The sequence below is a fragment of the Ornithorhynchus anatinus genome, chromosome 18, assembly GCF_004115215.2.
Source record: "Ornithorhynchus anatinus isolate Pmale09 chromosome 18, mOrnAna1.pri.v4, whole genome shotgun sequence".
Lineage (NCBI taxonomy): Eukaryota > Metazoa > Chordata > Mammalia > Monotremata > Ornithorhynchidae > Ornithorhynchus > Ornithorhynchus anatinus.
The window spans coordinates 25,336-42,345 of NC_041745.1; the positions used below are offsets into that span (position 1 = coordinate 25,336).

Consider the following 17,010-nt stretch of genomic DNA (forward strand, 5'->3'; position numbering starts at 1 on the left):
TGCTCCCTCCACTAGGCCATGCTGCTTCCCAAAAGAAAATATGTAATTCACTCACTGATCGACAAGGCTGATTCAAAGGGATCCTCACTGCAACACAGACCCGACAGAACTCATTTCTGTCTTTCTCCCACCCTGAGCTTGCTCTGTCTCAACTGTGAACTCTTACCAAGGTGGTCCTGGACACACTGCTCAAGGGCCTCTGTAGAAGAAAGTGTTTGACACAAACAGAGAAAGTCCTGCCGCTCACACAACAATCGCTACTTCTTCCCCTCCCCTTGGGAGGACAAGAAGAGAAGAAAATGGCCTCCAGCACCAACTCCATTTTCTCCAGCTGAGGTTATGCCTTTTACCAGAAACAGGCTTGAATCTTGGAACTCTTCTCCCTCAGCCTGAGATTGCGAGTCCCATGTGGGACAGGGATCATGTCTGATCCGATTATCTCGCGTTTTCCCAATGCTCAGAACAGTGCTTGGCATCAAGTGTATAAAAAATAGCATTTTAAAAACAGAGGAGGAGGAAGAGGAGGTGGAGGAGAAAGAAAAGAAGAAAGAGGAGGAGGGTAAGAAGGAGGAGGATGACAAGGAAGAGAAGGTGGTGGATGAACAGTGTGGGTGAAGGAACTGAGACAGGATAGTCAAGAGTGGGAATGGTCTTTCTCGGGTGTTCAATTTGCTGCTGAAAAGAGGGTTTGGTTTCCAAAATTCCCTCTGGCTGAGGGGAGGGTTCTTGCCAAGGCGAAGGGTCAGGCGCCGGAAGGTCCACCCCCAACCTCCAACCTGGTGCCCATCCGGGCTCTGGCCTGACCCAGTGTCCAGTGAAGTAGGCTTCCCGTCTCCTGAGCTGGAAGCTGAAAGAAGGGTTTGTTCCAGGCTGAGGCTGGCAGCCGCCCCAAGGTCTCGCTCAGGGTAAGAGGGTTGGAGGGTGGGCGAGGGACTGGGCGGGACCCCCGCTCTGCTCCAATCGACCTTTCCCTCCCTCACATCCCCTGGCCTGAGGCACACACAGGCCATTTCTGAACTGAACTCGGGGGAGACCGCAGTGACACCATAATAAGGCCTTGTCAGTCTACAGAAATATTCGGCTTTGGGTTCAGCCAAGCTGGAGAAAAATGTCAGCTTTGACAGAAGAAAGCAGCAAAAGGACTGCCCTCCCGGAGCCTCGGTGAGCCAAACTCTGGCCATTTCCAGCCTGGAAAATCCCAGAAAAAAACCCACCAAATCTAGGAATAGAACGTTTGCAGGAAGGAAGGGACGGTCCCAGGAGCCCGGTCGGTGCCTCGGCTTCTTGCTAGCTGGTTCTGCCTCGCTTTCCCGCCCTGGGCTGGGGCCGGGGCCAGGCCGGGGTTGAGGCTAGGGCTGTGGCTGGACCTCATTCACTCATGGCTCCTGGGGCCAGCAGCTGGGAGTGTGGCCTTCTGGTTCCATGATTTGATTCTGACTCCTTGGCAAGTATGTCAGCTCATACGTATCTTTAAATTGTATATTATAAATTGTTTATTTATATTGTCTGTCTTCCTCTCTAGACTGTGAGCTCAATGTGGACAGGGATTGTGTCTGCCAACTCTGTTGTATTATACTTTCTCAAGTACTTTCTCACAGCTTCTCCACAGTGCTCTGGAACTATTAAGTGCTCAATAAATACCAATGATGATGACTGTTGGGGGCAAAGAATTTATTCTTCAGAATTCACTGTTCTTCTTGTCATTCTCTGGTGGGCCTGAATGGCTCATCTAGCTCACCCTGGACTCCCTGAATGTGATCTTGACTAGGAGATCCTGGCGTGCCAGGTGGCAGAAGAAACGACTGTGCACGTGTGCGGGATAGCGGTCGAGACGGGTGCACAACAACCCGGTAGTCCCCTGTCCCTGATCATACCTCAACCACGTGGGCTAGGGGAATGGAGAGGAATGGCCCCAGGTCTGAGCAAAATGCTTGGGAAAGAGTGAGTGCCTAACACCAAGCAGAACTAAGGGCTGAGTTCGTCCTTAGGTGCTTAGTACAATGTACTAAACTCGCTTAGTACAGTGCTCTGTACATAGTAAGCGCTCAATAAATACTATTGAATGAATGAATGACCGGGAAAAAATAGGGCAGAAAAGTAAAAATGGCTTTCTCCCTCCCATCATTCTTCCTGCTTGTCGTGTCTTTCCCATTTTCCCTTCCCCAGCCCCTCAGCCCTACAGACCAGCTCCAGCAGAGCACATAGAGGGACACACGGCCCCAATTCGCTCCCAGAAATGTGGATAATAAGAGATGAAGAGCAGCGATCGAGACTCCTGGTAGAAAATGGGTCCTGGGGTCTGCCCTCAGCTTCGGTCTCCTGCGGGCCCGGGGGAGGTTCAGCACAGAACTGTCCCACTATGATCCTAGAAAAGAGAGAATGGTCTTCTTGATGGTTTGCATTTCCTTACCCAGGAAGGTGAGCAGGAAGGGACAACTCACTGGCCGTCAGAGCCCTTGCCGGAGCATGGGGGACTCTGGGTGAGGGAGGTCCTTTCTGAGCAGGAAACATTGCTAATCTGGGCTTTTGGACATGCAAACTTATGTTCCAGAATTCATTGTTCTTGTTTTTCTGTACCCTTCCCTCTGGCCCCAATACCAGGAAAGCTAGCTCTAGCAACCAGGAAAGTCAACTCACAGGGACCAAAGCTCGGGGCTGCGGAAGCTCGCGTGCGGGTGGGCTCGACTGGCCAGGCGGCTGCTGCAGGCTGCCTGCCGGCCTCCGGTCAGAGCTGCCCAAGGTTGCCACAGGGTTCCCTGGAGGAGCTGCTCTGACTAGCAAGAGTCCTGCCCTGGCCAGGTGTGTAAATTAGACCACAGGCATGCAGGGGCCAGGCACAGGCTGGAGATCCCAACCAGCCCCCAGTGCCCCGTGCCCCCGCCCCTCTCCCTCAAGTGACTCGGCTACCCCCTGAGGAATCTGCGACTGGGTCCATCTGCCCCTTCCTAGGCTTGGCGAAGGGTTAAAGGTCAGGAGGGTAGATGAAACAACCCTCGAAAAGGTCTGTGGGTTGCCGAACAGAAAAGCAAAACAAAAAGAAGTCATGGCAATAACGGCTGCTTCTGTACTGATGTCTGGAAAAAAATTCGCTCCAACAGAGCCAAGTATTTAATCGCCAAGCTCTGGGGTTGAAGCGACCAGTTTCCCATCAAAGAAATCAGGATCAAGGCCAAGCACAGGCACCGGGGAACAACAGGAGGGGCCAGGAAGAGGAACTTCAGGGGAAGAGAAGATGGGGGAACACAAACCTTTGGCTAACAAACACTACACTGAGGTGACTAAACTTCCCCGCTCTTGCCCTGCAACCTCACCTGGTCAGCTTTGGCCTCTGTTTCACTGGGAGGCTCCGGGAAGAATTTTCCCAGTTGGGGGTGGGACGGAATGGGGTCAAGGAGGGAGGTGGAGGGGAGAGGTGGTTGGGAAGGTAGGGACCGGAGAAGGGTGGGGCCGTGGAGGGGGCAGGGCTGCCTCAGGTACCTCCTTCCTAATCTGAGCAAAGTCGGGTGGGTGAAACTTTGTTGGCGGCCACCGAGGGGCTCGGCATCGTCCCCGGCACCGTCCTGCCCTGTCCCCATTTCTGGCTGCCCTGGGGACTCACCGCAGCTTGTCTTCAGGCGCTGTTTCCAGAACAACAAGACCCCGATCAGGGCAACGAGGATGAGCACGGAAAGGAAGCTCAGGAGCAGCGGAACTGAAACGCGATCACCTGTGCAGTCGGGAAAACGGGCCTCGTAAACCACATGAGACAGAGAACCCCTGCCTGGGGGAGAATGGTGTGGGCAAGATCGTATCTCCCTCCACCTGCTTCTACAGTGTGGTCTCTTCCACACACACATGCACCCAATTTTAGGCCATCCTTTACCATCTGCACTTCCAATCAATCAATCGATGGTATTTATGGGGCCCTTACTTCTACCTTCTGAAAATCTCAATCAGGTCTGAGAAGAATTACTTTCTCCATGACTCATCCTTTAAGCGGGAACTTCCATTTCGGAGGGGAGAACCTGGCCTTCCCAAATCCAATTCTCTGTTTCCCTGCTCCTCCACAGAAATGCCTCCCCCGCCCTGGGTGGAAGGCATCAGCGCCCAACCCAACTAGGGCCACGGCCCACAGGTCTCTCCCTTTTGGCAGACAATGGGGCCGCCTCTTCCGCCGACCACCCTTCCTGCCAAACCTTATCAGTCAGGGCCACAGTCCCAGATGGAACCTCCCCTGCAGGGAGGCACGGTATATGGATGGGATTTTTTCCAGTCCCTCCCCACCTGCCCCTAATCCAGTCTGACTCCGATGACCAAGTGCAATCCCGCCAGCTCCGATCCGGCCAATGTCTTGAAGGGGTCATGGCCCCGGGAGCCACTGCCTGGAATGTCCAGTTCTGTCAGGTCTAAAGGCGGCTCAGGAGCTGCTTCGAAGGAACCCCCAAACCCCACCTCCCATGATGTACCACTCCCTAGCCACAGAACAACAAAGCCCACCTCCAAAGAGGCAGCACTCGCCACTGTGGGGAGATCCCAGGAGCCCAGTCCCGAGGCTCAGGCTGACCCCTCGGCACCCAGTGGCCTCGCCTTTAGCCTGACGATAGCGAGTGCCACCCAGGCTCCTTGCCCTGAGCCCCTGGCTCCCTGCCGGGTATTGGCGGGTGGGCAAGACTGCCCTCAGACAGCGGGCCCGCCCGCACTCACTCTTCCTCACGGTGGTCCTGAGCTCAGTCACGTTCCCACGGTGCACCACCTTACAGACCAACTCCTTCCCCAGCGGCCTCTCCGAGTCCTTCAACTGCAGGGTCCTGGTGACCGTCGTGGTCCCGTTGCCGTGGGCGATGCTCTCAGTGTGGCTCTCCCCCTCCACTCCGCTCACGTTCCAGGAGACCAGCGCAGGTGGCCGGGCGGTGGCCGAGCAGGCTGCGTCCAGGTGACCGTTGACGAACTGGTAGCGGATGGACGCTGAGGGCAGAACTGGGACACAGTCACAGCTTGAGAGAGAGCCAGGACGAGGCATGATGATGAAACATCCCCATTGTTATCATTACTATTATTATCAATGTTATTAATATTGATAATAATAATAATAGTTGAGGCATTTGTTAAGGATTTACTAAGCTCTGCGGTAGATATAAAAGATAATCAGGTCCCACCTGGGGCTCACAGTCTAAGTGTTATTATCATCATTATTATTGTTATGATTGTTATATGGATTAACACTCACTAAGTGTGAAGCGCTGTTCTGAGTGTTGGTGTAGATACAGATTAATCAGGTCGGACACAGTCCCTGACCCACCTGGGGCTCACAGTCTAAGCAAGAGGAAGAAGCAGCATGGCTTAGTGGATAGAGAACAGGTCTGGGAGTCAGAAAGACCTGGCTTCTAAACCCGGCTCTGCCACTTGTCTGCTGGGTGACCTTGGGCAAGTCACTTAACCTCTCTGTGATTCATTTGTAAAATGGAAATTAAGACTGTGAGCCCCATGTGAGACATGAACTGTGTCCAATCTGATTGCCTTATACCTACCCCAGCACTCAATATGCCTGGCACATAGTAAGCACTTAACAAATACCACAAAAAACCTCCCCAAACCAGGTATTGAAGCCCCATTTTGCAGATGAGGGAGCCGAGGCCCGAGAAGTTAAATGACTTTTCCAAGATCATGCCGCAGACAAGTGGCAGAGCCAGAATTGGAACCCAAGTCCTCTGACTCACAGGCCTGGGCTCTTTCCCCTAGACCATCCCGCTTCTCTGTGCCATGTCCCAAAGCGGTGAACCTAGGCCTGGCCACGCAGTAGAGTGCACGGCGCCTTGGAGTCTCCCTCTTCTCAGACGGTTCCTCTGGGGCTGCCCGACCCAGGGTTCCCGTGGATTCCCGATCCAGGGAGAAAGTCACCCTCAGAGCAGAAGTTCCTGTCCACAGATGACACGCTGCCATTGCCAACCCCCTCCCAGTGGGCCCCTAGGTGGCCCAGCTGAGGGGAAACTGATCCCGGAGAGAGGCCTTGACAGTTCCGGGTGACAAGGACCCTCCCTGACGGCCTGTGGTCAAGAAAGGGATGACAAGGGGACAGGCACGAGGAGGGCTGGCTGAACTGGAGAGGCAGCGGAGAAAGGAGAAGGGGAATGAGGAGAGAAGAGGAAGAGGCAGATTCCCAGGAGGCACACGGAGGAGAGGAGCCGGGGGGCCGTGGCCCAATCCCGGGTGATTTCATCCAGGTGTGCCCTCAGATACCTCCCCCCAGCCTGGCCCAAGTCATGATCCCTTCGGGCCCAGACGCAGACCTGCCAAGGAACGACGCTCCAGACCTCCCTGGGCCACTCCCGAGGCCCAGATCCCTGAGACCCGAGCCGTGGGTGGGGGAGAGCGTGAGTGTCGGGTGGGTGTCTTTGCCTGAGAGCGGAAGAGGCTGTGTGTGTCTGGCATGTGACGGTGAGCGTGCCGCGGGGCCGGGGGGAGCGAGTGCGCCTACGTGAGCGGCAAGCTTGAAACCGGGAGGGTTGGCGTCGGCGGTGCCCCCTTCCACGGGCTCTCACCATAGAGGGTGAGGCAGGCCTGGTTCTGAATCGGCCTCGAGTTGAAGATGTTGTAGATGCACCTGTAGCAGCCCTCGTCCTGCAGCAGGGCCTTCCTAAAGGTGAGGATGGACTCGTCGAGCCCCTGCGAGATGTCCACCCTGGACCGGTACCTGGCATCGATAACCTTGCCATGCGAGTGACTGAAGGTGCACACGTTGTCGGGGCCCCCGGCCTCCAGCTTCTGCCAAGTGACGCTCAAGACCTCCTTGGCCACCAACAAGGAGCACACCAGAGTGGCAGGCGTGTCGAGCACCACCGCCACATCCTTCGTCAAGACTTTCCCTGGAAGGGGAACAAGAGGACAGGCAGCCCCCTGACTCTCCCTGCTGACCCTCCTCTGCCGCAGGCCACCTCCCATCTCCAGAATCCTTGTCCCGCACTCCACACAGCAAGGCTACTTTGCCAACTCTCTCACCTCCGCGGGGTTTGTCTCGGAGCCATCTCCCTTCTAAGGAGACTGCGTCCAGAACCTACCCTGCGGGTGGGGACTACCCTGGGCCTGAAAGGCTGACTCTCTTCCTTGCTTGGTTCTGACCATTTCTTCTCCTGGTCGTGAACCCTCCTAATTCAACACTTGTCCCCGTTGGGCCCTGCTCCCCCGCCCCACCCACCACTCCGCCACCTTCCCTCCCCGCACCCCGCTACCCTCCCAGCCCCCACCCTCCCTCTCAACTCTGAGCTGCTGCCCATCCCCACTATACCAGCTGTAGACCATATCCTCATCTGGACAGGGATTGTCACTGTTTATTGCTGTATTGTTCTTTCCCAAGCGCTTTAATACAGTGCTCTGCACACAGTAAGTGCTTAATAATTACAATTGAACGAATGATGCTCAGATGCCGGTGGACCTGCAAGGACCTGTGTTTCCACACCTCTGGAAGTCACTCATCCGCCCGCTCCCCTTCCCCCTACCCGAGCGGAACCAAACTCCTCCGGCTTTACCTTGCGTTCTGTAGAGGACCACGGCAGCCACCGCCCAAAGTAGGCCGACTCCAAACGGACGGGGTGGCCGAGAGCAGAACCTCTCTGGCACCTGGAGGGTCAAGGAAACGAAGCAGATGGGACAAGTTCAGTAAGGAGCAAGAAGCAAGCAGGCAGGCAGAGAGGGAGGGGGAGGAAGTGGGGTGATTTGCACTCCTGAAAAATAAATAACCATTGCTATCTGCACAGCCCTTCCACCAAGGGAAGGACTTACTGGTCAGAAAGCATGGCTGTTCGTGCCCACCCCACCCCACCCCCAGCCCCCGCTGACCCATGTTCAGGCGGGAATGGGAGAGTCAGGAAGGTCAAGGCAGTCAGAAGATGATGACTGTTGGGATGGGGGTGGGGAGGCAGAGAGAGGGGGAGGCTCTGTATTGGCCTAGCCCTGCTGCCCACCTGCTGAGACCTTCTTCGCCCGGATGGGCAGTGTCCCGCCAACAAAGAATGAACCTCCCATCCAGGAAACTGAAGTAGAGAAGCAGCACGGCGTGGTGGATAGAGCAGGGACCCGGGGGTCAGAAGGTCATGGGTTCTAATCCCAGCTCTGCCACTTACCTGCTGTGGGACCTTGGGCAAGTCCCTTCACTTCTCTGTGCCTCAGTTACCTCATCTGTAAAATGGGGATTGAGACTGTGAGCCCCACGTGGGACAGGGACTGTGTCCAACCCATTTTACTTGTATCCACTCCAGTGCTTAGTACAGTGCCTGGCGCGTAGTAAGCGCTTAACAGATACCATAATCATTGTTATTACTGTTTGGAGACGAGTGCTTGATAATTGGAGGGTTTTGAACGGAGGAGAGAAGTGTGCAGGACAATATTTTAGAAAGATAATCTAAGCAGCAGAGATAAATATAGACAGGAGAGGGGAGAGGCTGGAGGTTAATTCTGTCACCCTTTCTAGACTGAAAACTCCCTGTGGGCAGGGAACTAGTCTACCAAAGTATTGCACTTTCCCAAGCATTTATTTCAGTTGTCTGCACACAATAAAGAACAGTGATTGATTGATTGATTGCTTGATTAAAACACCTGGACCAGGGTGTAGACTGTTTGGATGAAGAGGAAAGGACAGATCCAGGAAATGTTATGAAGGAATAAACAACAGGACTTATAGCAATGGAGTCAGTGTGAGAGTTGAAAACCTGCAGGCTCAGAAAAAGAAAAGGTGGTGTTTGTACCCTTTGGGATGGGAAAGTTAAGGAGCGGAGAAGAATTAGGAAGGAAGTTTTGATTTATTGAGTTTGCGGGCCCAGTGTGGCTATCCTGGTGGAGATGTCCACGGAGACTGCAGATGCAGGGAGAGGTCAGGGAGAGGGTGGTGGATTTGAAAATCATCCACAGAGAGATGGTAGCTGAAGCCAGAGGAGAGCATGACCTTCCCAAGGAAGTCAGAGTAGCTGGAGAAGGGAAAGGAGAACCAGAACAGAGACTTGAGGGACACCCAGAGTTAGGGGGTTAGAGGCAGAGGCAGAGGCAGAGGAAGAGTCAGTGAAAGGGACCATGAAAGATCGTGAGCCCCATGAGGGACAGGGACCATGTCCGACTTGATTAACTTGTTTCTACCCCAGCGCTCAGTATGGCGGGTGAAACATAGGTACCTTATAACGGATACAAACAACTTCTAAAGAGCAGCTAGGGAGGTGGGAGGAGAACCAGGAGCCGATGAGATCACACCGTGAGAATAATAATAATAATAATAATGTTGGTATTTGTTAAGCGCTTACTATGTGCCGAGCACCGTTCTAAGCGCTGGGGTAGATACAAGGGAATCAGGTTGTCCCACGTGGGGCTCACAGTCTTCATCCCCATTTTGCAGATGAGGTCACTGAGGCACCGAGAAGTTAAGTGACTTGCCCAAAGTCACACAGCTGACAAATGGCCGAGCCAGGATTTGAATCCATGACCTCTGACTCCAAAGCCCGTGCTCTTTCCACTGAGCCACGCTGCTTCTCTGAAGCAATATGGCCTACCGGATACAACACAGGCCTGGTAGTCAGAAGGTCAGGGGTTCTACTCCCAGCTTTGCTACTGTCTGCTGTGTGGCCTAAGGCAAGTCACTTCACTTCTCTGTTCCTCAGTTCCCTCATCTGTAAAATGGGGATTAAGACTGTGAACCCTGGTGGGACAGGGACCGGATCCAACCCAATTATCTTGAATCTACCCCAGCTCTTAGAACAGTGCCTGGCACAAAATAAGTGCTTAACAAATCCCATAATTATTATTATTAAACCAAGAGGAGATGAGGAGGGGGTGGTCCATACTGACAGAGGCAACTGAGAGGTCAGAGAGGATTTAAGACAAAAGAGAGACTTGGTCAGGAGGGGAAAGGGGTAGTTTTTCATTCATTCATTAGATCGTATTTATGGAGCGCTTACTGTGTGCAGAGCACTGCATTAAGCACTTGGGAGAGTACAATGCAACAATAAAAAGACACATTCCCTGCCCACAACAAGCTTACAGTCTGGGGGCGGATGTGAGACAAGCATCAATACAAATAAATTTCAGAGATGTACTTTAGTGCTTGTGGGGCTGGGAAGGTGGAAAAACCAAGGGAGCAAGTCAGAGCGATGCAAAAGGGAGTGGGAGAAGAGGAAAGGAGGGGTTTAGTCTGGGAAGGCCTCTTGGAGGAGATATGCTTTCAGTAAGGCTTTGAATTGGGGGAGAGCCCTTCAGATCTGAGGAGGGAGATTACAGAACAGTGTGTAAATACTAATCAAAATTTCATTTCGGCAGATGGTTCAGTATCAAGCCTCAGCTGGAGAAATAATACTTCATACAAACTATATCTACAGAACTGAATGGAGCCCTCAAGGGCCTTCCCCTCACACCAAGCAACTCAGAGCACTCTCACCTATCATGTATTTATGATATTTGTTAAGTGCTTACTATGTGTCAAACACTATTCTAAGTGCTGGGGTAGATCCAAGTCAATTAGGTCGAACAAAGCCCCTGTCCTGCATGGGGCTCACAGTCCAAATAGATGGAACAACGGGTATTCCCATTTTACAGATGAGGAAATGGAGGCACAGAGAAGTGAAATGAGCTGCCCAAGGTCACACAGCAAGCTATTGGTAGAGCTGGGATTAAAACCCAGGTCCTTCTCACTCCCAGGCCTGTGCTCTCTCCTCTGACCACGGGGCCCTAGAGGGTCAAGGTAGGGTGCCAGTGAAGCTCCAACCAGAACCTGCTCTGAGCCCGACCATGACTCCAAGAGGGCACTCGCCTCACTCCCTCTGCCCACTGAGGCTTCCCCCCCAACCTACAGCAGTGGTGGCCAGCCTCCAGTCCACTGACCCCCCGCAGTCACCGAGGCCCCCGTGGGGAGAGGGAGGGTTCTTCTATAGCAGTGGGGCCCAGCCTCAAATCCAGGGTTGCCCTTGTGCTCTCCTCCCTCTCCCACCACTGACCCACTCTTCTGGAACCTATTTTTCTCCCTGGGAATCCTCAAACCCTGCCAGGCACTCATTTCCTGCCTGCCCCCCGAAGTGGAATGTGCACAAGACCACCAGAAACAGGATGACCGCTCTAGAGCTGCCTAAATCAGCGATCTCAGAGTTCTGGCACAGGACCCCAACCGCTCTCAGCTGAGCCCAGGGGCAAATCGCCAAGACTCCTTCTGGAACCGGTCCTAGTCCCCAGACAAGGAGCACCCCATTCTTCCCCCGCTGGGGCCCAGAGTCAAGGGGCTGGGCTGCGGCCAGGCAGGGCCTGGGAACCGAACTGCCCCCAGCAGGCTGGGGACCCCAAAATTCTCCATCCCGGACCCAGCTGTGGGAGAGTCAATGCTGCCTGGGGGGAGAATTTGCTTTATGACTCCTTCCCTGAAAATAAAGTCACAAGTCTCCTTCTCTATTGCCAGCCTGCGATTGGATCATAAAGAATTGTGCATTCACGACTTTAATTGTCCATTGTTGCCCTGTTTAGTTTTTTTGTGTCTCTGCTTGAAATCTGGGCACAGTGCTGACGTATTCGTCCTATTCATCGGATAGTTTTCAGATGCTCCCAGAGAATGAGATCAGACCCAATCTCTGTCCCACAAAGGGGCTCACAAGGTAAGCGCTGGGGAGAGCAGCATCTTAACCCCATCTTATGGAGGGGGAAACTGAAGCCCAGAGTAAGGGACTTTCCCAAGGTCAGCCAGCAGGCCAGTGGAAGAACTGTTCTGTCCTCTAGGCTTTGCTCTCTCCCCCAACCCCCTTGCTCCTCCTCCCCCCGCTAATAAGCATTCCCTGATTCATTCATTTTCTTCTCAACTGGCCACAGCATCCTGACATCTCACTCAGCCCTTAAGGGCATCATGTCTTATTGGCGTTCTATAGACTGTAAGCTCTTTGTGGGCAGGGAATGTGTTATCCTGTACTCTCCCAAACATTTAGTTCAGTGCTCCGCACACGGTAAGTGCTCAATAAATACGATTGAATGAATGAACGAATCGGCCTCCTGCGACGCTTCTAGAGGCACTGATGTACAGACTTTCTGCTATTTGGAGTTGACCCATGGGGGTTTTCAGGCTGCTTTGGAAGTTCACTTTGTTTTTCTGGTATTTGTCAAGCACTTACTCTGTGCCAAGCACTTAATCAGTTTGGATACAGCCCCTGTCCCACTTGGGGCTCACAGTATAAGTAGGAAGGAGTAGGATTTCATCACCACTTTGTAGGTGAGGGAACCGAGGCACAGAGAAGTGAAGTGACTTACCCAAGGTCAGAGAGCAGGCAGGTGGCAGAGCCAGGATTAGAAACCGGTTTTTTTTGACTCCCAGGTCTGTTCTCTTTCCATTAAGCCGATCTGCTCCTCTAAGTTAGGTCATTTATACCTCTTTCTGTTCCCTGATATGTCTCACTTCCCTCCTTACTGTATAAAAAAAAAATAAATCTATATCTATCCCATTTAGACTGCAAGCTCCTTGAGGACAGAACGTGTGTCTTTTAACTCCTTGGGATTCTCCCAAGCACCCACAGAAGCAATGTAGCCTAGTGGATAAAGCACCGGCCTGGGAGTCAGAAGATCTGGGATCCAATCGCGACTCTGCCATCTGCCTGCTATATGACTCTAGGCAAGTCACTTCTCTGTGCCTCAGTTTCCTCAATTGAAACGTCCTTCCTCCTAGTTAGATTTTGAGCCCCAAGTGGGACGGGTATTGCATCCGGCCTGATGCTCTTGTATCCACCCCAGCTCTTAACGTAGTGCTTGACACAAAAAAAGGGGTTAACAAATACCGTTAAAAAAAAAGGTGCTCAATGAAAGCTACTGATTGACCGTTCTCCCCAAACAGTCTTGCGTGGGGGAGGGCTCCGGTGGCCCAGGCCCCTTCCTCCCTGGCCCACGCCGGCCTGGGGGTGGATCCCGTCACCGCAGAGAGGCAGGAACGGGAGGGAGGGCAGCGGTCAAGCCGTTTTCTCCCTGTAGCGGGGCAGCCTAGTCCGGGCCTCCCCCACCCCCGCCCAGTCCCGCACCCCGGGGTTACCTGCAGGCTCATGACGGCGGGGAGGAGGAGCTGGGACAGGAGGGGAGAGGTGGGAGAGATGGGGAGAGGTGGGGAGGGGAGGGAGAGGTGGGAAGAGGTGAGAGAAGAGGGAGAGGAGGGGAGAGGTGTAGGAGAGAAGAGGTGAGAGAAGAGGGAGAGGAGAGGAGAGGTGGGAAAGGAGAGGGGAGGGGAGAGGTGTGAGAGGAGGGAGAAGTGGGGAGAGGTGGGAGAAGAGGGGAGAGGTAGGAGAAGAGGGGAGAGGAAGGAGAGGTAGGAGAGGTGGGGAGAGGAGGGAGAAGAGGGGAGAGGTAGGAGAGGTGGGGAGAGGAGGGAGAAGAGGGGAGAGGTAGGAGAGGTGGGGAGAGGAGGGAGAGGTAGGGAGAGGAGGGAGAGGAGAAAGGCGAGGGTCCAGGCCAAGGTCGAATCCAGGTCCGAATCCGCCGGGAAGCCGGCCGGAGGATGGAAGCTGGCAGGGGCCGGAGCCGGGGGCGGAGGACGGAGGGCGGGGACCGGACCCGGCGCAACCTCTTGCGGAGCCGCCCCTCCAGACCCCGCCCCCGCCCGGGGACCCCATGGACCCGAGCGGGGTCCGCCCAGTGCCCGGGCGGCCGGAGCCGCGGGCAGGCTGGGGCCGCCGGGGGACAGGGCGGCGAGGGACAGGGAAGGGAAGAGGAGCGGGGGAAACCAAGTCTCAGAGGCCGCAGTTCGGCCACACCTGACCGTCCCCTCTCCCCTTGCAGCTGGGCCCTTGAGGGCCCGGTAATCGCCAACAGCTCTACTGAACCAAGTGGTTCCCAGTGGGGCAGGTGGCCAATAGGCCGCTATTAAGAGATGCCCATTTTTTGTGTTTGTTAAAGCATTTATTAGGTGCCAGGCACTGTACTAGGCTCTGGGGTACAAGACAATCAGGTGGGACGGCGTCCAGGTCTCCTGTGGGGCTCACGGTTTTAATCCCCAGTTTACAGATGAGGGAATTGAATAAACCCGTCGAAGGGCAGGGATTGTCTCTATCTGTTACCGATCTGTACATTGCAAGCGCTTAGTGCAGTGCTCTGCACATAGTAAGGGCTCAATAAATACTATTGAATGAATGAAGCACAGAGAACGACTTGCCCGAGATCCCGCGGCGGAGCCGGAATCGGAGCCCAGGACCTTCGGATCACCAGGCCCGGGCTCTACCCACTAGGCCGTGCTGCGTCCCCGGTCAGTTCCAAAAGACCTCAAGATCTTAGGGAAACAAGTTTCGACCTTCGAAAAATTTTGGGAGGAAGATGGGTATCCGACACACAGAAGCCGTGGAAATCTTTCCCATCCATCTTATTCAAATTGAGGTCTGAGACGTATAGGTGCCACTTAGCCAGACGTATTTCTTAATGCTTGGAGAGATCGGGGAAAGTGTAGCTCACAAGTCCCAGAAATTCCCTGCCCTGTCCCCACCCCCAGACATGCGACTATAGGAAGGAGAGGGGTGTGAACAACAGAGGTTGGCAGAGATCTTTCAGTCAATCAATGACATTTACTGATCATTTCTGGGTAAAGAAGCAGCGTGGCTCAGTGGAAAGAGCCCGGGCTCGGAAGTCAGAGGTCATGGGTTCAAATCCCAGATATGCCACTTGTCAGCTCTGTGACTGTGGGCAAGTCGCTTCGCCTCTCTGTGCCTCAGTTATCTCATCTGTAAAATGGGGATTGACTGGGAGCCTCACATGGGACAACCTGATTACCCTGTATCTGCCCCAGCGCTTAGAACAGTGCTCTGCACATAGTAAGCGCTTAACAAATGCCATCATTATTATTATTATTATCAAGGGGGCAGATCCGAGGACATAGGCAAGGCAGAGGGAGAGGAAGTAAGGGAAATGAGAGCTTAGTCAGGCAAGGCCTCTTGAAGGAGATATGATGTTAATAAGGCTTTGAAGATGGAGAGAGCGGTGTGCAGACATGAGATGGGAGGGAGTTCCAGGCCAAAGGAGGATGTGGGTAAGGAGTTGGCGGTGAGATAGATGAGATTGAGGTACAGTGAGTAGGTTGGCATTAGTGGAATGTGTGACTCTTCCTCTGCTTCTCAGCCCCTACCCGTGGGTGTCAATCAAGGCTCTGTTCTAGGTCCCCTTCTCTTCTTACTTTATATTCACTCCTCTCCCCCTCTTCAAGACCCTTCTGATCCATCATTCAATCAGCTGTATTTATTGAGAGCTTTCTCTGCACGGAGCACTGTACTATGCTCTTGGGAGGGTACAGTATAACAGAGTTGGTAGTCGAGTTCACTGCCCACAGTGTAGATGGGAAGGAAGACATTAATATAAATAAATTACGGATGTGGACGTAAATGCTGGGGGCTGAGGAGCCGAAGCTGATTCTGAAATCACATCTCCTGCAAGAGGCCTTAATCAATCAATCCCTTTCCTAATTAATCTCTCATCTCCCCAACACATTCCCCCACTTAGTGTGACTTAATAATTGTGGTATTTCTGCATCACCCTCTAGACCATAAGTGCATTATGAGCAAGGAATGTGTCTGCTAAATCTGTTATATTGAAGTCTCCCTAGCGATTAGTACAGCGCTTTGCCTGTAGTCAGTGTTCAATAAATACCATTGATTGATTGATCACTCAAGCACTTGGTACTTACTGCCCTCCACCAACTCCCTGTAGCACTTGTATCCATATCATTATAGTGTTTTGATTCTCCCTACCTGTAATTTATTTTACTGTCTGCCTCAGCTAGATTGTAAACACCTTGGGGTCAAGGATCAGGTCTGCTAATTCTTTTGTACTCTAACGAGTGTTTAGAACAGCGTTGCTTCCTGAATGTAAGCTCATTGTGGGCAGGGAACCTCTTTACCACTCTCCAAGTGCTTAGTACGCTGCTCTGCACACAGTAAGCACTCAATAAGTATAATTGATCAATTCTGCACAGAGTAAGCACTCCAAAGATTTGATTGATTGAACAGGGAGTTCATCCATTCCCACATCTGTAACTCGATCTCAGCGTTTTTGATGAGAACCAACCCCTCACCCATGTCCTGCCTCTGGCTTGGAAAGTCCTCCCTCCTCAAATCTGGCAGATTATTATTTTCCCCACCTTCAAAGGCTTATTGAAGGCACATCTCCTCCAAGAGGCTTTCCTTGACTAAGCTCCCTTCCTCTTCTCCCATTCCCTTCTGTGTTGCCCTGATTTACTCCCTTTGTTCATCCTCCCCACTGCCCCCTGCCAGCCCCACAGCACTTATGTACATACCTGTAATTTATTTATTTATAATGTCTGACCCCCACCCAGACTGTAAATTCACTGTGGGCAAGCAATGTGTCTGTTCTCCCCTCTCAGAGTCACATCCGGAGAGTTTCCAGTACTCTACCGGTCTCTACTATGGGAGGGAGAGTCAAACAGAGGCATATCCATTCCATTTCTAGCTTGGGCAGTGGCTAGGGAGTGGAAAGCAATGTGTTACAAGTCAGAACTCACCTGTGCTGGGCAGCAGCGGCATGGGAGAGAGTCGAGGACGGAGATTCAATTTGACTGCGCAGAAGGAGGGAATGGTAAACCACTTCCAGATTTTTACCAAGAAAACTCTATAGATCCATTACCAGAACTATTGCAGATGGAGGTGGGGTGTTCTGGGACACATACGTCCATGGCGTCTCTAAGGGTCGGAGATGACTCGACAGCATAAGATAACAAAACAATGTCTGTTTATTGTGGTATTGTAATCTCCCAAGCGCTTAGTGCAGTGCTCCGCACACAGTACGCACTCAATAAATATGATTGAATGAATTACTTTAACTACCAGCTAATATGCAGTTAATGCCCAAATCTACCTCACTACCCTGACCTCTCACCTCCATACAATCTCACATTTCCTCTTGCTTACAGGACAAAGCCACATAAATGTATTGCCAACATCTCAAGTTCAGTATGTCCAAAACCGAACTCATCTGCCCCCTAAAAGCCTCTCTTTCATCTAACTTTCCCATCACGGTTGACAGCACCACCACCCTCCCTGTGTTTCA

General features: G+C 52.9%; 1 protein-coding gene and 1 non-coding gene across 2 annotated transcripts; one reads left to right on the forward strand and one right to left on the reverse strand.

The window, feature by feature from the left end:
• Window positions 1-1,654: 1,654 nt before the first annotated feature.
• Window positions 1,655-13,040, reverse strand: LOC100083083 (OX-2 membrane glycoprotein-like). The gene is made up of 6 exons (XM_029046660.1): window positions 13,004-13,040; window positions 7,503-7,593; window positions 6,519-6,842; window positions 4,684-4,956; window positions 3,599-3,706; window positions 1,655-2,365 (listed from the first exon to the last, which is right to left on the reverse strand). The coding sequence occupies exons 1-6, from the start codon at window positions 13,013-13,015 to the stop codon at window positions 2,358-2,360; spliced, it is 816 nt and encodes a 271-aa protein (XP_028902493.1). The 5' UTR covers window positions 13,016-13,040; the 3' UTR covers window positions 1,655-2,357.
• A 3,277-nt stretch (window positions 13,041-16,317) lies between these two features.
• On the forward strand, window positions 16,318-16,455 carry LOC114805554. Its single transcript, XR_003753526.1, has one exon. It is a non-coding gene; the product is annotated as a small nucleolar RNA SNORA7 (small nucleolar RNA).
• Window positions 16,456-17,010: the final 555 nt, after the last annotated feature.